This window comes from Tiliqua scincoides, chromosome 3 (genome assembly GCF_035046505.1).
Source record: "Tiliqua scincoides isolate rTilSci1 chromosome 3, rTilSci1.hap2, whole genome shotgun sequence".
Taxonomy (NCBI): Eukaryota; Metazoa; Chordata; class Lepidosauria; order Squamata; family Scincidae; genus Tiliqua; species Tiliqua scincoides.
The window spans coordinates 65,415,672-65,438,324 of record NC_089823.1 but is presented as its reverse complement, the minus strand read 5'-3'; the positions used below and the strand labels follow the sequence as shown (position 1 = coordinate 65,438,324).

General features: G+C 44.1%; 1 protein-coding gene across 6 annotated transcripts in view; it reads right to left on the bottom strand.

Annotated features, from left to right (window-relative positions):
• Positions 1–22,653, bottom strand: part of PDE9A (phosphodiesterase 9A) — a 92,074-nt gene that overhangs the window by 1,184 nt on the left and 68,237 nt on the right. For 5 of the 6 annotated variants that reach the window (XM_066620555.1, XM_066620558.1, XM_066620559.1 and 2 more), the window contains 8 exons: positions 20,461–20,565; positions 16,330–16,412; positions 8,641–8,797; positions 7,547–7,660; positions 6,750–6,854; positions 4,984–5,112; positions 4,675–4,770; positions 669–747 (listed from right to left, as the gene is read on the bottom strand). In XM_066620555.1, the coding sequence (XP_066476652.1) occupies positions 697–747; positions 4,675–4,770; positions 4,984–5,112; positions 6,750–6,854; positions 7,547–7,660; positions 8,641–8,797; positions 16,330–16,412; positions 20,461–20,565 (840 nt within the window). In that variant the 3' untranslated portion in view covers positions 669–696. Of the gene's footprint in view, positions 1–663; positions 748–4,674; positions 4,771–4,983; positions 5,113–6,749; positions 6,855–7,546; positions 7,661–8,640; positions 8,798–16,329; positions 16,413–20,460; positions 20,566–22,653 lie in introns of all 6 variants that reach the window. The other variant, XM_066620557.1, reaches the window with a different exon arrangement.

The window sequence follows — 22,653 nt, the reverse complement described above, 5'->3', positions numbered from 1 at the left end:
CAGCAGATGTCTTCAAGAACTATTCCTAAGCGTTTTGCCAGAGTAGTGCATTCTTCTACTACATTTGCTGCTGTTTTGGCTGCTGTTTGTCTCCTGTTTGCAGTTCAATGAAAGGGATCACTATCACAAATTCATCGCTGATTTTTTTACACCTTGCACGAAATTGGCAAGAAAAAAACAAAAGTCTTTTTTCCCAAATTTAACTGCTTCCTGTTAATGTTTGATCTAGTCTCTTTAAGCATTCAGGCTGCCTGCAGCCTGCCTGTAAGGTGCACTATAAGCTTGCTTGCTTATAGTGTCCTGTAGAAGAAAGACACATTTTGTTATGGTAAGCATCTAAACAACATTAATGAGTGTGAGAGGGGGTGAATCTGTAGATTCACGGATAACTGAATATGTGGATACTGAATCAGTGGATAACTGAATCAGAGGATACCGGATCTGTGGATATGGGGGGATGTCCGTATATTGCAATGAAATTAGGTATAGCTTATCTATTGTCTCACAGTCATCAGATATAATGTACCCCCATGTTAAAAGGCTGTTTTTTTAAAAAATCATTAATATGTAAGCATTTCTATATTTGGCTATGAAATATATGTTGTTCAGATAATGTGTTTTGATTCCTAGTTGAAAGATTCCTAATGTATGGTAGAGACATACCTTACCTTGATGTGCCCTGCTATACCTTGCTTTTCATTTCTCTCTGCTTTCGGTGGTCAAACATTCATTCTTCTTTTTCTGTAACTAGAGTTAAGGACAGAATGGAATAAGTGACTCACGGTAAACTTTATGGCAACTGATTGGTCAGTAGGGTTGCAACTGAGTTGATGGGCACAACCCTGCAGACAAGATCACTGCACAGGCTCCATTCACTCTAATGAAGTAACAGCACTCACACATGTCCCCCATTAAAGCAAACATAGGATGTGCAGCATCAGACTCTAGTGTCATTATATTTCTCTCTCTGCTGCTAAGGTGGTCCAGGAATAGAAAAGACACTGATGTAGTGCAAAAAGTAATGTTCCTAGTATTCTACCAACCATTTCATAACCCAGGGCCCAATCCTATCCAATTTTCCAGTGCTGGTGCAGCTGTGCCAATGGAGGGTGCACTGCATCTTGTGGTGGGGAGGCAGTTCCAGAGACCTCCTCAAGGTATGGGAACATTTGTTCCCTCACCCTGGGGCTGCATTGTGGTTGCACCGGTGCTGGAAAGTTGGAAAGGATTGGGCCCCCAGTCATCTCATAATTCCGTTTGGAGCCAAGTATTACCACTACATACACTCAATTCATTCCAACAGAGTTTGCAATTGCTCCTGCACAAATATCTTTGTCTGACGATAGCTTTTTTTCAGAGAGTGGAAAAATCGTTGCCCACTGTGTGCACACCTATCTCACTATTATTTCTGTTCACAGGTTTGGCATGTTATATTGCTTCAGATGCCTGCAAAGCCTGCTTGATGAGATATGGCAATGCTACAAAAACAGTGAGTGGATCTCTGTGGTGAATGAAACTCTTCCCCCAAATGCTAAGTCCCAGGTTGTATAATATGGAGCTGGTTTGTCTTGGGCAGTCAGTGTAGTTTTGTAATCATGACTTTGTAACTTGCACATGCTTCAATAAGAGCCAAAGTACATATTATTAGTAATATGTGTGATGGCTGCTTAAATTTTCTGTTATTGTTAAGAACAGTGTGCCAGGGGGTGATAATCTCAAGCAAAACTCTGGTGGGAGGCTACTTTTCCCCTGCCATGGTTCTGACCTGCTTGTACTTCCAGTTCTTCCAGATCAAAACTTTGGCAGGAGCAAAGTAATAAAACTTGCCTAGCCATCTATTGTGGTTTCACTCCATATTGCTCCCCTGGTGCACTGTTTTTAACATTAACCGAAAATTCAAAGGATCAGGATATACATTCATTTCAACATATAGTTTGGCCCAGTGCTTTTTTTGTAAAAAAAATAGGTGCAGGAACTCACAACTTTTTATTTTTAAACCATTTTTTTATACATGCGTGCGCGCACACACACACACACACACACACACACACACACACACACACACACGTCCATGCCGTGTGAGATCCCTGGTAGCAAAAGCACTCCTGCCACAGCTGGAGTGAATCACCCCATTTTTTTTTAGGTGGGGAGATGCTCCATTGGGCTATAGGAAACTCTCTCCATTGGGCTATAGGAAAGCCTATACAGTAGTTAAAGTGTTCAGAACAAATATATAATGTCTTCAGCCCAGCTGGTGGCCATCAGTGCCTCAAGTGTTAGTTCCAAACACTTTAAACTTAAGACCTCTGGTGGCTCAGTGGTTAAATTATAGATCTGTGAAGCTGGAGACCTGGGGTTCAAATCCCACTGAGGAATAATTTTTTTTTTTTTAAGCTGCTAACATGGTATCTAGTGCAGTGGTTCTCAAACTTTTCAGCACTGGGACCAGCAGAAGTGATGTCATTAACCTACAAGTGATGTCATGGCTGGAAGTGATATCATCAATTTAGGCTTCAAATCTAAGCCATGATCAGCCAAACATCCCATTACACTCATGGTGTTATTCTGCATAACTTCAAATTCAAACATTCCAGCTCGGAAGGCAAAACAGAATGCAGACTTGGACCCTTCACCAACTGCACAGGCCTCCCCCCTTTCCAGCTTCCTGTCTTCCCACCTATTCTAGGCAGAGCACCAAGCCTCTCTCCCACCGGAGCTCACCCTGCCCAGTAGCTCTGTACCCTGTATTTTCAGCTTTATATTTTCAGTGGTGGCTGAGCTAGGTGTTACATGACTCACCTGAAACTGGCTTGTGAACCCCCTAGTGGGTCCTGACCCACAGTTTGACAAACGCTGATATAATGAATTCACACCAAAATCAACAACACTCTTCTTTTTCCTGTTCAAAAAAGTCCCATTATACCAGATTTACTCCTATACTTATAATATGATCATAGCAGCAATCCTATGCATATACTTACTTGGAAGTCAACTCCACTGAACACAGTAGGACTTAATTCTGAGTAAACATGTACAGGATCAGGGCTGCACAGCTTTATTGGTCATTACAGAAGCTCTTGTTTTTGTCTTTCCCACTTATACATGACTTCCATTTGAAACCAACCAAACTTCAATATCCACTTCTAACTTTCTTTAACTGATTGGAATACTCCCACAAGCTCTTTTCTTTCTGTATCACAATGTAAATTCTCAGGGACTATAACTTTTCATTTAAAATGTCCCAAGGGCTGAAAGGCCAGAGATCTTGTTGAAATGAACCAGCACTGTCTCCCCCACAGGTCAATGCACAACAACAAAAAGAATTCTTACAGCATTAGTGAGCATGACTAACTTGTGTATATTATGTACATAGTAGTGTCATAAGAACATAAGAACAGCCCCACTGGATCAGCCCATCTAGTCCAGCTTCCTGTATCTCATAGCGGCCCACCAAATGCCCCAGTATCAAATACTGTCATAGCAATCAGCTGATACGAAATAAGTTCAACCAAAGATAAACACATGACAACGCATGACAACAAATAAAGTAACTAAAGTCTTGTGGTTTTTGTCAGTAAATTTATCTGGATTAAACTGACTTGGACGTGACTTTTTGATGTTCTCCTTCATACTCTCCAGAAGTTGCTTAGTACCCATTCAATTATGCAATTTCCTGATCTGTAAGCAATAACATGTTGCAAGATATCCTGTAGTCATGCTGCTTGAGCTACTGCCTCATGTAAATTCCAGGGGCATCTGTGATGAACTCTGAACATATTTTATTTGACCATTTTCAGGGAGCTAAGCTGGTGGAGACCTTGACAATAGTTGGAAGTTCAGGTGGTAGCCGTTTATTAAGGATCAGCATTTGACAGTCAAACATGTACAAAGGACAGCAAACCTTACTGTCCAAAGTCTAGGCTACCTTCAAGAGGCAACCAGCATGGGAGAGATAGCAACAGATGGCAGGCAAGAGCAGAAGTTGGAAATGCATTGCCAACTGGAGGGATTTTGTAGAAGGAAAGGAAGGACAAGGAGAGATAAAAAGACTCTAAGGATCTGGATGGGAGCAGGGTTGGTAAGGGTAGGATATAATTGCAGGACAGATGGGTGATAAAGCTAAAGCGGGATACACAGAAGCAATTATTTACAACTTGCTTTCAAAGGAAATGGGAATTATGGTTCAGTCAGCCATTACTGACAGGAAAGAGGGGTACTTCTGTATGAAATTACCTGGGCTATAAGAGACTAAAGAGGCTGCAGGAATCCTTTCATGAGAAGGATTCATCAGTCCCTGAGAATGGTTCTCCACGTGAGCTAGTGGACTGATGCACAACAGACCTTGGTTTGTGACCCAAGGCTGTCAGGTAGTGGCGCAGCTACAGAAAGGGTGGTGCAGTAAGTACTGCAGACAGGACGTAAGTGGCCCCTCCTACTTGCTGTCAGAGCCATTCCGGGAAGTGACAACAACACACAGGCATGCTGCCAGGATTAAACATTTCTTTGCATGCAAATTGTTTAGAAAACATCTTTTCCACATCAAGGTCACATTTCTTGCTCTTTCTAGACTGCTGGCTCATCTGAGTGAAACCCTGTGCCCTAGCTTGTACATAGAAGTCTTTGTGCAGCCTTTAGATCCATATCATTCTCTTGGGAAGAAGGAGCTCATCTTACCTCTTTCACAGCATCATCTGTTTGCTTCAGTTCTTCATAGCGGTCCCTAGATTCCCAAAGAGGTTGGAGCATCACTTCTTCAACCTCTTGAAAAAGCTAAAACAGAGCAGAAAGATCAACTTCCTTTTCAGTAGTTTTTATAGTATCAGAGATAAAAAGGGATCAAGATGGTGTTAGAGTTGTATGAGTGCTGCTTGGCTATTAAAATAAATATGGGGTTTTTCACTCTTTTTAGCACCTTGATCAATAAAATGACTGATATAAGATTACAATGGTTTATAAAAGCCTTTGCAGACCCATGCAACTTACCTTTGCTACGGTTTCAAACATTGGAATAAGGACAAACTTCAGAAAGCCTATCTGGGCTGTAGGTTTGGTGACTTTGTCTCGGTCCATGAAAGGTGCCACTGGGAGGCCCTCAGACTTTTCCCGGTCACTCTAGGATGGATGCAGCAATTCATTATAAGAATTCTCACAAATAGCAAATGAAGTCAATGAATTTCCTGTGGGTTACTACTATACCACAGGCATTTTTTTTTTTTTAAATCCTCTTTTACTCAAGATAGAACAACAGCAAGCAAAATGCCTATGTGTCCAGGATGGAGTTGGATAGGCCTTTATATTTTGAATTGGGGGAAAAAGAAGTCCTAATTCTGCATTAAAAAAAAAAAAAATAGATGACATGCTGCTGAGCAAAGGCAGAGTGACTTTTCCTCACTTGTAATGCAGAGTCATGAGGAACTAGGAGAAGAGTTTCCAAGTCAAATGGTAATATTTAGAGACAGACTTGAGTTCGACCAACTTTTTTTCCCCTAGGAATTATGTTATTGTGCTTCCTCCTTCTGCTCCCTAGTAAACCGAAATCTGCCTTGTCCCTGCACCATCACCGCACCCTGTTCCTTCCTACAAGGCCTTTACGTGCTGCAGTCTCACCTCCCATTTCTACCACTTTCCAGAACAGCCCTTCTTCAGGAGAAAATCTGAACTGAAGAATGTCTCATCCCCCTGCCCACTGGCATACTTGGGAGGTGTTGGGAGGGGCAAATGCCCCAGGGTGCCACCTGGTGAGGGCACCATTGTGACTCCCTCCCCCACCACCCTTTTTTTCTTCTGAAGGCTCTGCTACCTGTTTTTCTTCTTCTTCAGGGTTTGGCCTGACAACAGCAGTACCATGCAGAGGCTATGAAATGGGTATTAACCTGTGTAAATTCATGTCTCTGAATTTTAATGCATACAACTCTTTAACTATGTCTACTCAAAGGTAAGTCCACTTACTCACAAGTAAATGGATTTAGGATTGCTGTCAGGCAGCCCAATCCCGAGCTGTCTAGTGCACGGGGCTGCAGTGGTGCTGAAAATGGCTGCTGCTGCATCCTATGCACTCCAGGCAGCTGCCTCCTCCTCCCTGGGAGAAGGGAACTGTTGTCCCCTTCCCTTGGGTGAACCGAGTAGCCCTGCAATGGGGCTACTCGATTCTACAATGACATGCAGGAGGGCCAGCTGGACAGCCCTCTTTTCTTTTTTCTTTTTTTTGCTTAGTACAAGAACCCATTACCAGTAAGATTTTGATAAGGAATGATAGCCCAGCCACCATAAGGTGCCTTTTTCAATACTAATGAGAGTGTCCTTTTGAAATGATTGGATTTCTTTCTTCATTATTTCAGTCACTATTGACATAGTCATTAGTGGTTCAGAACCATCCACCCAGCCTGACCCATTTAGTGTTGCTCATTTAATCGACATTTTATCAGTCAAAGTTCTTGTCCTTTTTTGGCTCCAAAACCGTTCACATGCCAAGTTAACTCACAAAAACAGCCCTATTAGTGAGAAGCAGCACCACTCTGGCAACACTTGCATTTCTAGGATGTGATTGTCTTTTTTAGATTACAAATTGCAGTCAATTACAGTCACTTTTATTCAGAGCACATCCTCAGGATGACCCACTTCCCTGACCTTACTGAGAGGGCGTCCTTCCAGGCTAGTGCATCGAGCACGTCAAACATTGTTGCCAGATGGCTTTTAGTTATAGCATTGCGCTATCACAGCAGTGTAGTTACTTCTGAATGCACTGTTACCTGCATAAAATACTCCTCTAACAAGCAGTCTACCCAGGGTTCTGCCACTTCCATCGGGCGGACTTCATTGGAGATATCGCAACATTTGATCAATATCATCTTCAACTGAAAGCAGGAAGGTGTTTTAGTAAGAGAGGTATGAAATCTCCCATGGTTACTTGCCCCATTTCCCACTGTTTCTTCCATTTTACAGAGGGATTTCAGGACAGGGAAGAGACAGGGAAAAGAACAGGAAATCCAATCCAGACTTCTGCTCTCCTATGAATATATGTCTGCTTTTAGCCTTCAATTACCTGACACTGGCTGTGAACCAGGCCTCTGGCTTTTTTTTTTTTTTGCCAGCTCTGTAACTCACCCTTCCTTGCCTTGGGCTGAAGTCCTCTCTCTGGCCCACTTGGATTCCCAGTTAGCCCAGCCTTCCATCCCAGAACCCAATGGCTTAGATCAGGAGTGGCCAGCCTTTCGGGCTCCTGGATCTTTAACAATTGTGTAGAGGAGGGAATTTCAGGAGGTGCAGATTCTGACCTCCTGCAATTCCCTCTTCTACATAATTGTTAAAGATCCAGGAGCCCTAAAGCTGCAAGGTTGGTCACTTCTGGCCTAGAGTCTGACATCTATCGTGGCCTTCGTTGGCTCCTTGTAGAGAACAACAGGGCCAGAAGTTGTACAAAAGTCACAATGACCCCTACCAGATAGAGAGAGGAAAAAAGAATGGGGCTAAGAGTGGACTACTCTTTAGTTTCTACTTTCTTTCAAGTTTCTGCTGATCATAAGCTGAGAACAGACAATTGTCTTACCCGCATCACATGCTCCTCATTAGAATAGTCAAAATTATTCAATATTTCCTTGAATGAATCCAATATTTCAGCATGCCTTGCCATGTCTGTTGCTAGGATTAGTGTAATTATCCCCTGTTCAAAACAAACATTGTAAGATATTTATGTTTTTGGAAGAGGAAATGTCACCATTGCACATATGAGACTCCTTTCTCCCCCAGTTTCCCTCATTAAAAGTTTTGCACCAAATTCCATGCTTTGGGGAAGCTCTGTCATTTTCTAAATGTCTTCTCTCGGATCTCAGCCAATCAGGTCAAGTCATACAAATTTGGTAAGGAAAAGTATTTTCACATGGTCCAGTCCAAAGTTAATTTATCAGGTTTGGATCATTTTCTCTAACCATAACTAATGCTTCATTTCTAAAATGATATGTGCTGAGATTTAAATGTATGCACAACAATTCCCTTTCATCCGAAAGCTCTTCTTCCTAATCTCCGATTATGAGGGAGTGTTATAGTTCCTTAATATTGATCATCAACCATCCTGCACATGCTCAAAGGTACTCCCTTCTTTATTATTGCTTCACATGTTCCATGGCCAAACCCAGGCATTTAAATAAAATAGATTCAGGAGCAAAACACTGATACACCCTAGCTCAGTGTTTCTCAACCAGTAGTACCCGTACCACTGGTGGTACTCGAGGTAGTGTCTGGTGGTATCCCAGATCCCACCTCCTGGCAGCGAGACCAGCAATGCAACATGACAAACAGCATTAGGAGGCTTGGCTTGGTGGGCAGAGCTCCAGGGTGCACTTTTCACACGTTCAAGGAAGCCCTCCTGTCTGCCCTGAGCCTCTTCCCAGTGTTTGTCGCGTCGATTCTGGTCTCCCAGTCTGGAAGTAACTGGTGATGACATCATTGCCAGTAACGGACGGTGGTACTTCCAATAGTTGGACCATGTGAAGTGGTACAGCAGAGGACAAACACTGAGAAATGCTGTCCTAGCTCATATTAAAGCCCAGGCAATATCCAGTAAACAGACATTCAACTGCAACGGTAATTCAGTTATAGAGATGCAACACATAATGCTTGTGAAAGGAAACTGCTAACCCATACCTGCCTTATCTGTTTGAACTGTTCTTGATTGACATTGGACAAAATGTTGCACTCTGGCTGTGCAAGGATCTGGAAAGCCACTGCACAGTGATGGTTCTCTAGTGGTGAAATGTCATTGTAGCGCACAGCGAGCTCTGTCCGTGCATTAATCTGGTACCTAAGGTGAAGGAAAAACAGTACAAGAAATGTACTAGCAGTCAAAACGGACCATGTTTATTTGTGCTGTGCTGCCAATATGCCCCCCCCCCCTTTAAAAAGATGTGACAAATTCCAGAGACGTAGCTATGTTTGTTGCAGCAAGACAAACACAGAGTCCTGTCTGGCACATTAAAAAATGACAAACATATTGGATTGTGAGCATTTATGGGCTAGACCCACTTTGTCTAATGCGTGATGGAATGGGCTCTGGCTCATGAGAGCTTACACTGTAATACACCTGTCAGTCTTTAAGGTGACACACAGGTCCCCTTAGCCCCTCAGTTCAATCTGGGTAGTATGAATGAGCATAAGGAGGAGGGGAGCAGTATCCCCAATCTGTGTGTGTTCATGCGAATGTCAGAATGCCTATGAATAAGCCACCATGATGCCGCTTCTCAGCTGTGTGTGTTTATTCTACCCAGATCAGTTGCCAACAAAGGGCTTTTGTTTTTACTTTAAGATATCTCATATTCATTTATATACTTTTTAGGCCACTCTTCCATATAAACTTCCAGGGTTGCATACAATTATACCACAGCTAATTAAACAGTATGGGCTGGTTATAACAAAAGGACGTGTATGTGTGCAATATATGAGCACAGCTGGGGCTTGCTCTCTCCATTTGTCACAGCAGTTCCCACTGCCTGAGAGACAAGTTGTTTGCTAAAATGAATGCAGCAGCAGCAGGAACTCTGCAGTGAATGCAGAAAACAAAGCTCCAGCTGAGTGTGGCGAGGACACCTCAGCCCTTTCTCCAGAACTTGTTTTAGGTCATGTGTTCAGTTATTGGTCCTCCCTCAGGTAGCTCATATTCCTTACTGCAGGCTTTAAATATGGGCAATATACAGTATAATACGTAAAGGGTTCAAAGTTATGGTCAGTTATAATAATGATAATTCACATTTGTAGATCAGTTCTTGAATGTGCAAAATGTTCCACATGAGTCATTTTTATTCTGTCCTGACAACAATCCTGTGAGATAAATAAGAATTATCGTCCCCACATTGTAGTTGAGGCTGAGAGGGAGCAGCTTCCAGAAGGTCACTCAGTGAGAGGCACGTTTCAAACCAGGGAAGACCTGATTCACAGTGCAATCTCTCACAGTCCAAGCCTATACATGTCTACTCAGAAGTAAGTTCCATTGACTTCAATGAGGCTTCCTCAGAGGAAAGTATGAATAGGAGTGCAGCCTTACTGCTCAAGACTATTCCCCTACTTTGCTGCCCAAACTCACATACCAGCAGTGAAGTGTCATTTGTGGCACTCAGTTCAGTTCAGTAAGACCTTTATTGGCATAAAATACAGAGAAAGAACAAAACAAAACAAAAAATATACAAAGACAACACAACATAGACATCAGTCTTTTCCTCACACACTGCCCAGAGTCCCAGAGCTCTGCCTGGCTATTATCCCAGATAAAAAGGAAGCGACCTTATCAAGGGTCTCAGAGTCAGGTGTGGAAAGGAGAGACTGAAGCATGACTGAGTCATCCCAGCCCTGCATCCTAGCTAACAATGGGCCTTGAAATTTCTTGCGTGAAACATCGTGTAGCGGGCAGTAGAAAAAGGTATAGTCTCAAGCCAATCCCTACCACACTTGCATTTCCTCTCTGAGTAGGGAATACCACTGAACCTGCCCGTTAACAAGGCTGATGGAAGAGCGTTACATCTTGCAAGTGTGAATGCTCTCCGAGCCTGTGGGCACTCCAGGTGATAAAAGAAGGAGGCCGGTTGCCCAAAACTGACTGGAACATGGGTATAGAGCATGTGGTTCTGGCGGCACTAAACAACTCTTATTGTTCAATATCAAGAATTCTTTCTTTGACGATTCTGTAAGCAGCATCACAGCCAAGCATGCCTAGCTCTGCAGTGTCCAGCCCTATTGACTTAAATTTAGTTAGAAGATCGGTGATCTCTAATGGCAGGACAATCCGACAATAATTGGTGCATTAGATCAGAGGAGGTAGGGTTAAATAAAATCCTAAACCAAAATTTCAGTAATCTTAGCCGAATTAACCCCACCTCGAGACACAGAACCGAGTAGGGAACGCACCTGGGTAAACCCAAAATCTTCCATAAAAAGGAGGCTTGAATGAGTTCTAGTGGTTGGTTAATAGCCTTATACCAGACAGGAGAGCCATAAAGAAACTGGGAAAGAACCTTTCCCTTAAACGCCTCCAGAGCGGCTGGAACATAACCACTGCCACAGGTGAAAAAGAAATGGGAAATAGCTGAGGATGCTAGTTTGGATGCGTTCTGCACTGCCTTACGATGAAAAGCCCAAGTGAGTCTGTAATGGAAGTTGATTCCCAGGTGCTTGAAATGCTTAACCTGCTCCATTTTATTGCCATTACAAGACCATTTAAAAGCCTTCCATCTGTTGGCAAATATCATTATCTTAGATTTAGCATAATTGATTTGCAATTTGTTGGACAAAAAATACTCTTCAGTGCGATTCAGCAGACGTTTTAGGCAATCCTAGTACGAGATATCAGTACTGCATCATCCGCGTACAGAAGTAGCGGCGCTTGGCTTGCGCCAAGCTTCGGCCAATGACTATCTACTTCCTTCAGGGATGGGCAAGATCGTTTAGAAACAGATTAAAAAGCATGGGGGCCAAGACACAGCCCTGTTTGACCCCTTTGTTAGTGACAATGGAATGAGTTAGATTCCCACTCCAGGAGCTTAGTGCCCCAAATTGGGGGGGGGGGAGGTAGGGAGCTGTCATCATCCACATCCCAGGCTCTGCAGCAGATTTCTGTGAATTCCCCACCCTGGCATTTAAATCATCCAGCAAAAGGATTTTCGCATGGGGGTGGACCCTCTTAAGGTCATTCATACATGATGATAGATCATTCCAGAGCTGGGTCCTTTGTAAACTATTAAGCAAAGGAGGAATATAAGTGTTGACACAGATTAAGTCAATGTCTGCAAAAGACACCCTCAGTGCTTGTATCTTACAGCAATCTGGAATGGTCTAAAGGACATGACTTAAACTGCTTCAGTACAAGGCTGGCTAAACTCACCAAAGGACGACCATTAGAGGTGGGTTTAGTTGCAGGTACTACAAAAGCCTTGTAGCCAGGGATATACAGATGGTCCAAAACCCATGTCTCCTGCAGCAGAATAATGTCAAAGGTTCTAAGATAGCTTAAGATGCCACTGTCATTTTTCTTGTTCTTCCACCCTGCAATATTCCAGGAAAGAATTCTTAGATGGGAAGAGGTAGTAGGTACTGGAGAAGCATTAATTAGTCAGTCTTTGCTTCCTGATGGACACTCAGCACCAGGTGGATTGTGAGACACGCAGCTACTCAGGGCTAAATTGGCCACAGGAGATGGTATAAAATCCCTGGAATGAGGGGCGGCAGTTACCTCCGCGGTTGCTTCTGGAACAGATAGATGAGCTGATGCTTGCACTGGAAGGATTTCATAGGTTAAAGTTACTGTGCTGTGACTGAGAAGTTCTGCTTTAACTCTGTCCAGAGATCTGATAATATTTAGTTGTTCTGGTCTTGTGAGTTCCTTAAAGGCACTGATGGCACCCTCCATAATGTCATCCCCCTCCAGCTGTAATTCCATTATCAGATCTGTAGCCACCAATGCAGGAAGATCTGCCCTAAAACCTTGTTCTGCTGACAAGGGGCCTTTGGGGGCTGTGAGTGCCTTTGCAATGAGTGAATGGTCACCAGTAGGTAAGTGCATTGGGAGGTCAGTATTTATTGAGTTAATTGATCCTGAATTTTGGCCATCCACTTCTGTGTCCACAAAGGACCTGGAGGGTAGGTAGAAGCCAGGAGTCTCTGGCAACTTTACAGGACTCAAGAGCTGATTCCAATTCCTCATCGCACGGAACAGTAGATGCTGCCCCCGATCACACCCCATCCAGGGCTTTAGATAAGGAGTTCATATTAGGCTGTGATGATCTTGGGGAAGAAGACAAGACCTGGGCCGAGTCTCTAGGCAATTGTTGGATAGCCACAACATGATGCAAGGCCTCCTCCGAGTTAGTCGAATGGCACAGCAAACCCACCCCATTGTGATAGTCCACCTCACTGGCTGATTCATTCATCAGCACAGGCTTAAAGGCTTCAGAAGGAGAGCTATCCATAGGCTCAACTGCTCCGGTTTGGGGGGGGGGTATGCAGACGGAAGGTGACTGAGCTCCCACCATCTCAGATATCAATGAAGAATGTACCTGATCTGGTGCTTGAGGTCTGGTGCTAGTGCCAAAAGGCTGAGTTTGCCATTTGCTATTAGAAACTGCACTAGTTGAACAGCCAGTTGTTAAATTAACTGGCTGGGAGAAAGCCAAAGCTTGTGGTTTATGCAGTGAAGATTTTAACTGAAGCAAAGCATTTCCTAAAGAATCACTGGCAGCCTTTAACTCATTAACATTAGGACTTGAATCAGGGGAAAAGCAATTGGCAACTCCCACGTTCTGGGGAAGGTTATCTCTCCTCCAGTGACTGGGCACAGAGCCAGCCTGCGCAGGCTTCAGGGCTGATGGAAAGAGAGGAGGGGGAGGCTGCATTCTATGCCTTGGGAGCAAAGGTTTAATAATCATGTCAGCAAAGACTCTCCGCAAGAAGATGCCAAAGGAGCAAAGAAACCAGCTCTTCCCATGCAGCTGGCCTGGGATCCGAGAGGTGCCAAACTTCAAAAGAAGCCGGGTCCAATTTGGAGTCTGGGGAATCCAAGGGAGTTTTATGATTTCCTGCAGATCAACACAGTCAGCCTGGGATGGATCAAGGTATAATAATCTGCATAGAGAGTCTTTCACCCTCAGTTTGTTGGCCCAGCGCCCCTTATGGATGGGGGAGTCCTGGAATTCCAGCAGTATTTGGTTTTTCAACAAGCAATAGGCAGTTTTACCACAAATCCAGATTCTCACGCAGCCCCAGCAGTTCAGCTTCCCCTGGTTTGTTAGAGTTCAAACCCAGAGCTTGAGCCGAGAGGGAAGATAAGGGTGGTCGAATGGCCTTGTAAAGTGAGTCCAGCTGGGCAAGAATAGTGTTAAGCTGTTTACATACAAAAAGAACATTTCCAATATTATTGGTGTTTCCAATAATAATGTTGTAATCACCCAACAAGGCCAAGAAACAGTTGCTGAGACCATTCTCCTGAGATAATGACTGCTTGTCCTGTGGAGAGGGAGCCGAAGGGGTGGGTGAAGGAGGGCAGGCTGAAGCCGTGCCCATATGACTGGAGGGAGACTGGTAGTTTCTCTCCACTTCTGATTCGGAAACATAAAGAGCTTCATATCTGTTGGGAGAAGCGAGATTCATGAGCTCACCTACTGTGTCTGACCATGCTGGGAGGTCCTCCAGACGTAGCTGCTTGGCTAACTTGATGGGAGAGTTGCCCTTCCAGGGGAGTGTTTATGCCTTCTCCTCTTCCCCATCGAAGCAGCTTTTTAGAATCCACTGTAATCTAAAGACAAGGGTGCAGACTGGAAACAACTGGTAGTGTTGCTTCGCTCTACCAGGACTCAGGAAGCATCCAGAGGAGGAAAAAGAGTCAATGGATCCAACTGAAGAGAAATATCAGGGCATATAACAGGAGCACAATAGCAGGGATTCTACCTGGCCATCTTGGAACCCCTGCCTTTGTGGCACTCCAAAATGCGATGTGCTGTTGTGTGCTGCTGGGCCACTGCCACAAACTGGCAAGCAGTGCCAGCCATGCAACAATGGCTCTCCTGGTGCTGTTAAGTTGGTGTGGGAGTGGGCAGTAGGCACGGAGATCTTAAACCAACCCTGCTTACTTCTGTATTTTCCTGTGCTGCGCAATGAAATTTTGTAAATTTGTAAAATGTCTTACTGTGCTGGCGTTGTGTCTTTCTGGGGTAAATTTTTAATTGATTTTATTTGATCTTGTTTGTTTCCTTGAAAGTTTCTTGCTGAAATGCCGGACAAAAAGTGCAGGACAAAATTTTCTTCAAAAATAAATCAATAAAATACATAAATCTAGCCAGTGGGAGATTTCACACAAAATGCCAAGGAGAAGGAGGTGTGCCTCAGCCACCCATTGCTTCTCACTACCTAAGTATGTTGAGAGGATTTATGGATCCTACATCACAAAGAATCAGATTCTCCACCCACCACAATTTGTTCTCATGATCTTCCAGGCATATTCACTTCCCCTTTACCCTCAGATTGTTGATTTCTTATTCAGGTGCCACCTCCCGCCACTCCCTGTTGGTACACCAGCTGTGTAACAAATATTTCCCGCAAATAAATACAACAGAGCAGCATTTACAGCATATTTTCAAACTGTAAACAATTTAACCTATAGCAGAAATTCAGCTGAAATTGTGGTATGTGGTATATCTGTATTTCAGTACTTTCACATCTCATGATTTTAGTACTGTGCATTATTTTAAATTTTTACACATTTTAAGCTTCTGTTAGTGACATGATTCTGCATTGTCAAATCTTTGTTTCTCTGGAACATCTGTGGTGTTATTGCTTTGCCACTAGCATCTAAACATTTCTGTGGCATAAAATACAAGCTTCTATTTTTTTCAGATTTCATTTCTGATGAAATGTCACACATTATGTTAATTTCACACATTAGGATCTCAAACTTTTTAGCACTGGGACCCACTTTTTAGAATAACAAACTGTTGGGACCCACCAGAAGTGATGTCATTAATTTGGAAGTCATGTCATGGCCAGAACTGACATCATCAAGGAGGAAAATTTTCTGACAATGCAAGGCTGCAATCCTACCCAAACTTACCCAAATTGACTATCATTGTTAAAAACATATACACAGTAGCCTGTTAAAAGTACAGATCAGTAACATATCCCCACATGTGGTCACATACCATGGCAGCATCAAGTCATAAATAAAAAATAAAATAAAATATTTTTAAATATAAATAAATATATAAATAAAAATAAAATATTGAAATGAATGGGAACCCACCTGAAATGGGCTGGCAACCCACCTAGTGGATCCCAACCCACAGTTTGAGAAACACTGATCTAGCAGATACACTGTTGTTGTAAGGTAAGTACTTAGTGTATGTGCGTCTCACAGAAAGTACACTCTGTAGGGAGCCAGGATTGGACACAGTTTCCCACCATATGTACACACTGAAAAATAAGTGTGCGTATCTGCCTTGCCAGTTTTAGAGCATGTGGCATGTACCTGATAAGCCTGTAATGGAGAAAGTGGCCCTGAAAGTACACATGGGAAGCAAAAGGGACAAGTTTCCCTCTGAATTTATAGCAGGTTCTAGAAAGGGCAATACTGGTAATTAGCCAGAAGATGGCACTTGCTTTGTGATACTGTATTATTATATGATTTACCACAAGGAAACCCCAATTTACCTGCTTTTGCTCTATGCATAGAATCTGCCCAATGAACAGCTAAATGTTCCATTGATTTTAGCATGATTTAGACAAAATATGCTGGATTGTTGCCTGTGTTGGTCTGCACAGTCCAAATATATTTAAACATCCCCTCCAAAAAAGAATACATACGTGTTGTTATATCCTGGGTGATCCAGATCATGGCACACGGAAGCAGTCATTAGCACTAAGATATCCATTTGAGAAATCTTGACCTAAGAAAGAAGAAAAAAAATGCAGCCTTGTAACTATAAGTCACTTTTGTAATAAAGCAAAATTGCATTTCAATGTTAGGGAAAGTGGGCTATTATAAGAGTTCAGTGAACAGCAGTTTAATAGCTACATTTATTGCATGCAAGACGAAAGACAAGCTTTTTTGGGTAGTAGCAGCAAATTATTCAAGTCCGCCTCTGATGTATAATTAAGAATAGGGTGGAAAAGAGAAATTGCATGATAGTGGATAAGTTTTATTTAAAGGCAACAGATTCTCAGTTTTTGAGAAGCCTTTCCATAGTTAACATTAGTTAAGAAAGCAACTTTGGTGTTTAGTTACTTGACAGAGTTGGAAGATAAATGGGAAGAATTTATGGGGGAAGAATAACCTGGGGCTTATTTGTATAAGAAAGATGGAGAGACTGTTCTGATATTTGTTTGCTCAAGATAACAGTCGATGCCTACTCAATGAAGGAATGCTAGTGTGTTTCAGCCACACTTCCCTGCTGATTCTCTTGGGTCATTTATAGGCCACTGTCCCTCTCTATAAAACTGTAAGCTCTACCCACTGGAGGCAACAAGCCTGCTATGGCTGAGATTAGTAAAGTTCAAAGCATGTGTGTAGTAAGGTGGGGAGACCATTCCATTCATGCTGTACAGGACTGGATCATCATAGCCTTGTGAAGACCATTGCCTGGCATTAGTGCCAGGTTTGGTGTACACATAAGGATGATGGTAAAGGCCAAAGTGCCTTATCTTCCTCTTCCTATCAATTTCAACAAGGGCAGAAGCTCCTCCTCCTCATCTTCCAGGCTATTCTTAGTCTGGTAGCGCTTAGGTGCACTAAGAGTAAAAGATTGAGGAAATCTCTCACAAAAACCCTTGACTTCCGACGAGCGGACTTTTCTCAAATGAAAAGCTTCTTCAAATATGTTAGAAGCAGGAAACCCGCCAGAGAAGTGGTTGGCCCTCTGGATGGTCAGGAGGGAAAGGGGAGATAAAAGAGATGGCAGAGAAATTAAGTGAGTTCTTTACATCTGTCTTCACGGCAGAAGACCTCGGGCAGATACCGCTGCCCAAACGGCCCCTCCTGACCAAGGAATTAAGTCAGACAGAGGTTAAAAGAGAAGATGTTTCAGACCTCATTGATGAATTAAAGATCAATAAGTCACCGGGCCGTGATGGCGTCCACCCAAGAGTTATTAAGGAATTGAAGAATGAAGTTGCTGATCTCTTGACTAAAATATGCAACTTGTCCCTCAAAACGGCCATGGTGCCAGAGGATTGGAGGATAGCAAATGTCACACCGATGTTTACAAAGGGAAGGAGGGGGAACCCGGGAAACTATAGGCCAGTCAGCCTAACATCTATACCGGGTAAGATGGTGGAATGCCTCATCAAAGATAGAATCTCAAAACACATAGACGAACAAGCCTTGCTGAGGGAGAATCAGCATGGCTTCTGTAAGGGTAAGTCTTGCCTCACAAACCTTTTAGAATTCTTTGAAAAGGTCAACAGGCATGTGGATGTGGGAGAACCTGTGGACATTATATATCTGGACTTTCAGAAGGCGTTCGACATGGTCCCTCACCAAAGGCTACTGAAAAAACTCTACATTCAGGGAATTAGAGGGCAGGTCCTCTTCTGGACTGAGAACTGGTTGAAGACCAGGAAGCAGAGAGTGGGTGTCAATGGGCAATTTTCACAATGGAGAGAAGTGAAAAACGGTGTGCCCCAAGGATCTGTCCTGGGACCGGTGCTTTTCAACCTCTTCATAAATGACCTGGAGACAGGGTTGAGCAGTGAGGTGGCTAAATTTGCAGACGACACCAAGCTTTTCCGAGTGGTGAAGACCAGAAGTGATTGTGAGGAGCTCCAGAAGGATCCCTCCAAACTGGCAGAATGAGCAGCAAAATGGCAGATGCGTTTCAGTGTAAGTAAGTGTAAAGTCATGTACATTGGGGCAAGAAATCAAAACATCACATATAGGCTGATGGGTTCTGAGCTGTCTGTGACAGATCAGGAGAGAGATCTTGGGGTGGTGGTGGACAGCTCGATCAAAGTGTCGATCCAGTGTACGGCGGCAGTGAAGAAGGCCAATTCTATGCTTGGGATCATTAGAAAAGGTATTGAGAACAAAACGGCTAATATTATAATGCCGTTGTACAAATCTATGGTAAGGCCACATCTGGAGTATTGTGTCCAGTTCTGGTCACCACATCTCAAAAAGGATATAGTGGAAATGGAAAAGGTGCCAAAGAAAGCAACTAAGATGATTACTGGGTTGGGGCACCTTCCTTATGAGGCAAGGCTATGGTGTTTGGGCCTCTTCAGCCTAGAAAAGAGATGCCTGAGGGGGGACATGATTGAGACATACAAAATTATGCATGGGAAGGATAAAGTGGATAGAGAGATGCTCTTTACACTCACATGACAGCAGAACCAGGGGACATCCACTAAAATTGAGTGTTGGGAGAGTTAGGGCAGAGAAAAGAAAATATTTCTTTACTCAGCGTGTGTTTGGTCTGTGGAACTCCTAGCCACAGGATGTGGTGATGGCATCTGGCCTGGATGCCTTTAAAAGGGGATTGGACAAGTTTCTGGAGGAAAAATCCATTATGGGTTACAAGTCATGATGTGTATGTGCAACCTCCTGATTCTAGAAAGGGGCTATGCCAGAATGCCAGATGCAAAGGAGGGCACCAGGATGCAGGTCTCTTGTTGTCTGGTGTGCTCCCTGGGGCATTTGGTGGGCCGCTGTGAGATACAGGAAGCTGGACTCGATGGGCCTATGGCCTGATCCAGTGGGGCTGTTCTTATGTTCTTATGATACTAGACATCATCAGGCGCTGGCCAAGCTGGATATGACAGGGGATCCCATGCTCATCTGAGGACCCACACCAGCCCTTGAGTCCACCTGAGAATCCAGAGGCCATGGTGTAGCCACTCTTGCCATGTGAGGCAGCACTGACCAAAGGAACCAGTGCTGCTGCCACTCATTAAGCTCTCCTATTCTCCTTGGCCCTAAGGGGCTCATTGTGCATCAGTGGTTCCGGAAAACGGCACTACCATACCAGTCATACTACACACAGAGCTGTACTTGGTTAATTTTTTAGGGCTGGGGAGAATGATCCACTGTGGCATGGAGTGGCAGTGCCATTTTTCAGTTTCGCTGAATGAGTGTGGCACCAGAAAGGAAGTGTGGGGCCTGACAGCAGGCTTTGCCTGGAATTGGTCCTGGTGCAAGGAACTGAGACACTTTTGTCTTCACTGCAGCTGGTTTGAAGAAGAAAGTCAAGGAGCGTTTGCCTCTCACTGCCTTTTTCACTTCTATCCCAATAAGGGCATCAGTAAAGGAGTGGCTTGAAAATCAGGAACCAGGCCTGTTACTTCTTACAGGATGCTGCTCATCCCTGGTTTACATGATCAGGAGCTCCTGAACTTGCCAAGAATGTTGATTCTCTTTCTGTTCATTTCACCCTCTGATTCACCTCCTCAGTGTAAACAAGTTAAAGGTTGAAGAACTTCAGGAGTGGCTATTCCACTATAATTGCATGGGTATAAGAAGATGTGCTACATATTATAGCCCCTTTTACATATTCAGCTGAAAGAGTTGAACATGGAAGAGAGCACATGGAAGAAAGCAGGAATTTGAGCATTTAGAGTAAGGTGTTAAAAAACCTACATCCACACAAACTGTACCTCCATAGGGTTGCCTGCAAGGTTGTGAATTTTTGTATAGGCAGGATCTGTGCTGACGAACCCTGCTATGCCTGTACAAGATGTACAAATGTAGGCTTTCCACACTTTTCCCTGAATAGGCATAGGCAGCTAGAGAGTGCGTCCCATTCCCCTCTGTATACACATCAGTTGAATATGTGAAAGTGGCTTATGTTTTTTTCAACTGACAATGATCATGGCTGGAAAAAAAATGTTGTAGGCAATAGGTCACTGGTTTTATGACACTGTACATGAATATGAACGCCAGTCCATTTGTCTAGCAATACCAGGGGAAATAAAAAGCGCTAAAGTGGCCAGAACGAGACACACCTGGAGATTGCAGAGTGAGATCATGCTGTACATCATCTGGGTGACACAGAAGCAATGTCGAAAATTATGGAATGGATTGTTTCTGTAATTGTCATGAATGCACAGCTAGAAAAAAAAACAAAGAAGGACAAATGGATAAGAAACCTAATGAGGCAGGCGCTCTGTCTCCAGTAACCAATGCTTGAGGTTCCCAAGGTTATTGTTAATTCTATAGCTATACTTTTGTTCTGTAGAAAGAGAAACTCCTGCCGAATCATCTTTGAATGGTTTGTTTGCTGTTGCTGCCAGCTTGTTATTTCCTCTCCCTGCTGTGGTCACTCCCACTGAGTATGCCGGCATGACCTCAGGCGTGGGAGAAAGAGAACAAGCTGCGTTACACATTCAGAGAAGAAATGGAAAAATAGCTGGAATGACCGACTTTGCACTTCCACTGTCTGCACTTCAGAGTGAAGTCAAAAGGGAGAACGTGCATATCTTACTTCAGTAGAAGGTGCTCAGGGTTCCCTGCAAGACCAAAGAGCCACTTGTATCACTGTTTCCCCCCACTTTCTCCGGACAGTGCAATTGCCTCACTGCCTCATTGCCATTTGTCAGAAGTTTGTGGGAACGATGAGTATAAAGCATTGGATTCTGGATCATACGGGATGTATGCAGACACATAAGCCCCCCGCATTTACACAGAAAGAGACTCACAGGCCAATCCTGAGCTGCCCAGCGCACGAGGCTGCTGTGGCACCAAAATTGGCTGCCACGACATCCCGAGCACAACTGGGCAGCTGCCACCAGCTCCTCAGAGGAAGGGGACATTTGTCCCTTTCCCTGGGTAAGGGAAGTAGCCCTGCAATGGGGTTACTTGATTCTGCGATGGCTCTGTAGCTGGCACAGTATCAAGGAGTCCCAAGTCAGGCCATGTGGCCCAACACAGGGCTCTGGATCTGGCAGAGCTCAGCTCTACCAATCCCGCCCCCTCCCACCTTGCTCCCTCTTCCTTTTCTCCCCCCACACCCCAACTTACCTCTCTGCTGCCAGGCTCTTCACACGATGGGCCTGGCAGCAGATCACCAGCCTCTGACCGGCACCGTCCCAGCAGTGAACTGGCATGCACTGCATAGGACTGGGCCCTTAGAATGCAGTCCTAACTGCATTCTGTACCTGCACATTCACGGGTATTCAAGAGCCGGAACTGTTGGTGTGGAGGCTTGTGCCAGCTCCCTGAGGCCAGGTCCATCCTTTGCACTAGCATAAAGGGGTAAATTCAGTCCAGTTTGGACAGGGGGTGGGAGAGGGTGGTGGAAGCGCATAACAGAAGTGGGGAGGGGGCATTTTGGGGTGGAGGAGGGAGGTCTGGGAGGTGGACTGGATCGAGGAAGGGGTGGGACTGGCTAATTCCTAAGCCCTATCCCTGGCCTGAGCAGCTTTACATGGCCTGCTTGGATCTCCACCAGCAAATTCACTGGTGCAGATCCAAGCAGCCCCATAGGGGTGGCTGGGGCTCAACACAGGGTAATTGAAAAATGGAGTGAAATGAAAAATATTCCCCTACCCCAAATTGCCCTCCAGCCACCCCCTAACCTGCACTGGGTACAGTGCAGGCCAATCGACCTGCCTATTCCAGCATAGGTTAGGCCCAATCTTATCCATCTTTCCAGTACTGGTGCTGCTGTACTCCATCTCCAAGCTTTGGGAACAAATGCTCCCTTACTTTGAGGAGGCCTCTGTGACTGCCCTCCACCACAGGATGCAGTGCATGCCCCATTGGCACGGCTGCATCAGCACTGGAAAATTGGATAGGATTGGGTCCTTAGTCCTCTGAGCCCAGTTACAGGATTACCAAAACAGGAGGCTTCTGAAAGGGGAAAAATGCGGCAGAAGTACTGCACTACATTCTCAATATTCTCCCTTTTTAGCAAATGATGGAAAGCCTCTACCTTGAAGAAAGAAATAAACCCAAAGCTTAGCTGTTCTTTAGAACTGGTGTTCATGGAATCTTGGCTAGTCTGCAAAGGAAAGTTGATTTTTCTTTTCTTCTTCTTCCTTACTTAGTTTGGAATGGCAATGCTGCTCTTTTTATTTCAGTTGAGGGTTATAGATAGACAGATGCAAGCTCAGGGAAATGATCTCATCTTGAAAAATGTCACTCAGTAGGTAACACAATTGATGCCTTACTTTCAGCTCATTTGGATAGCGCTGGGG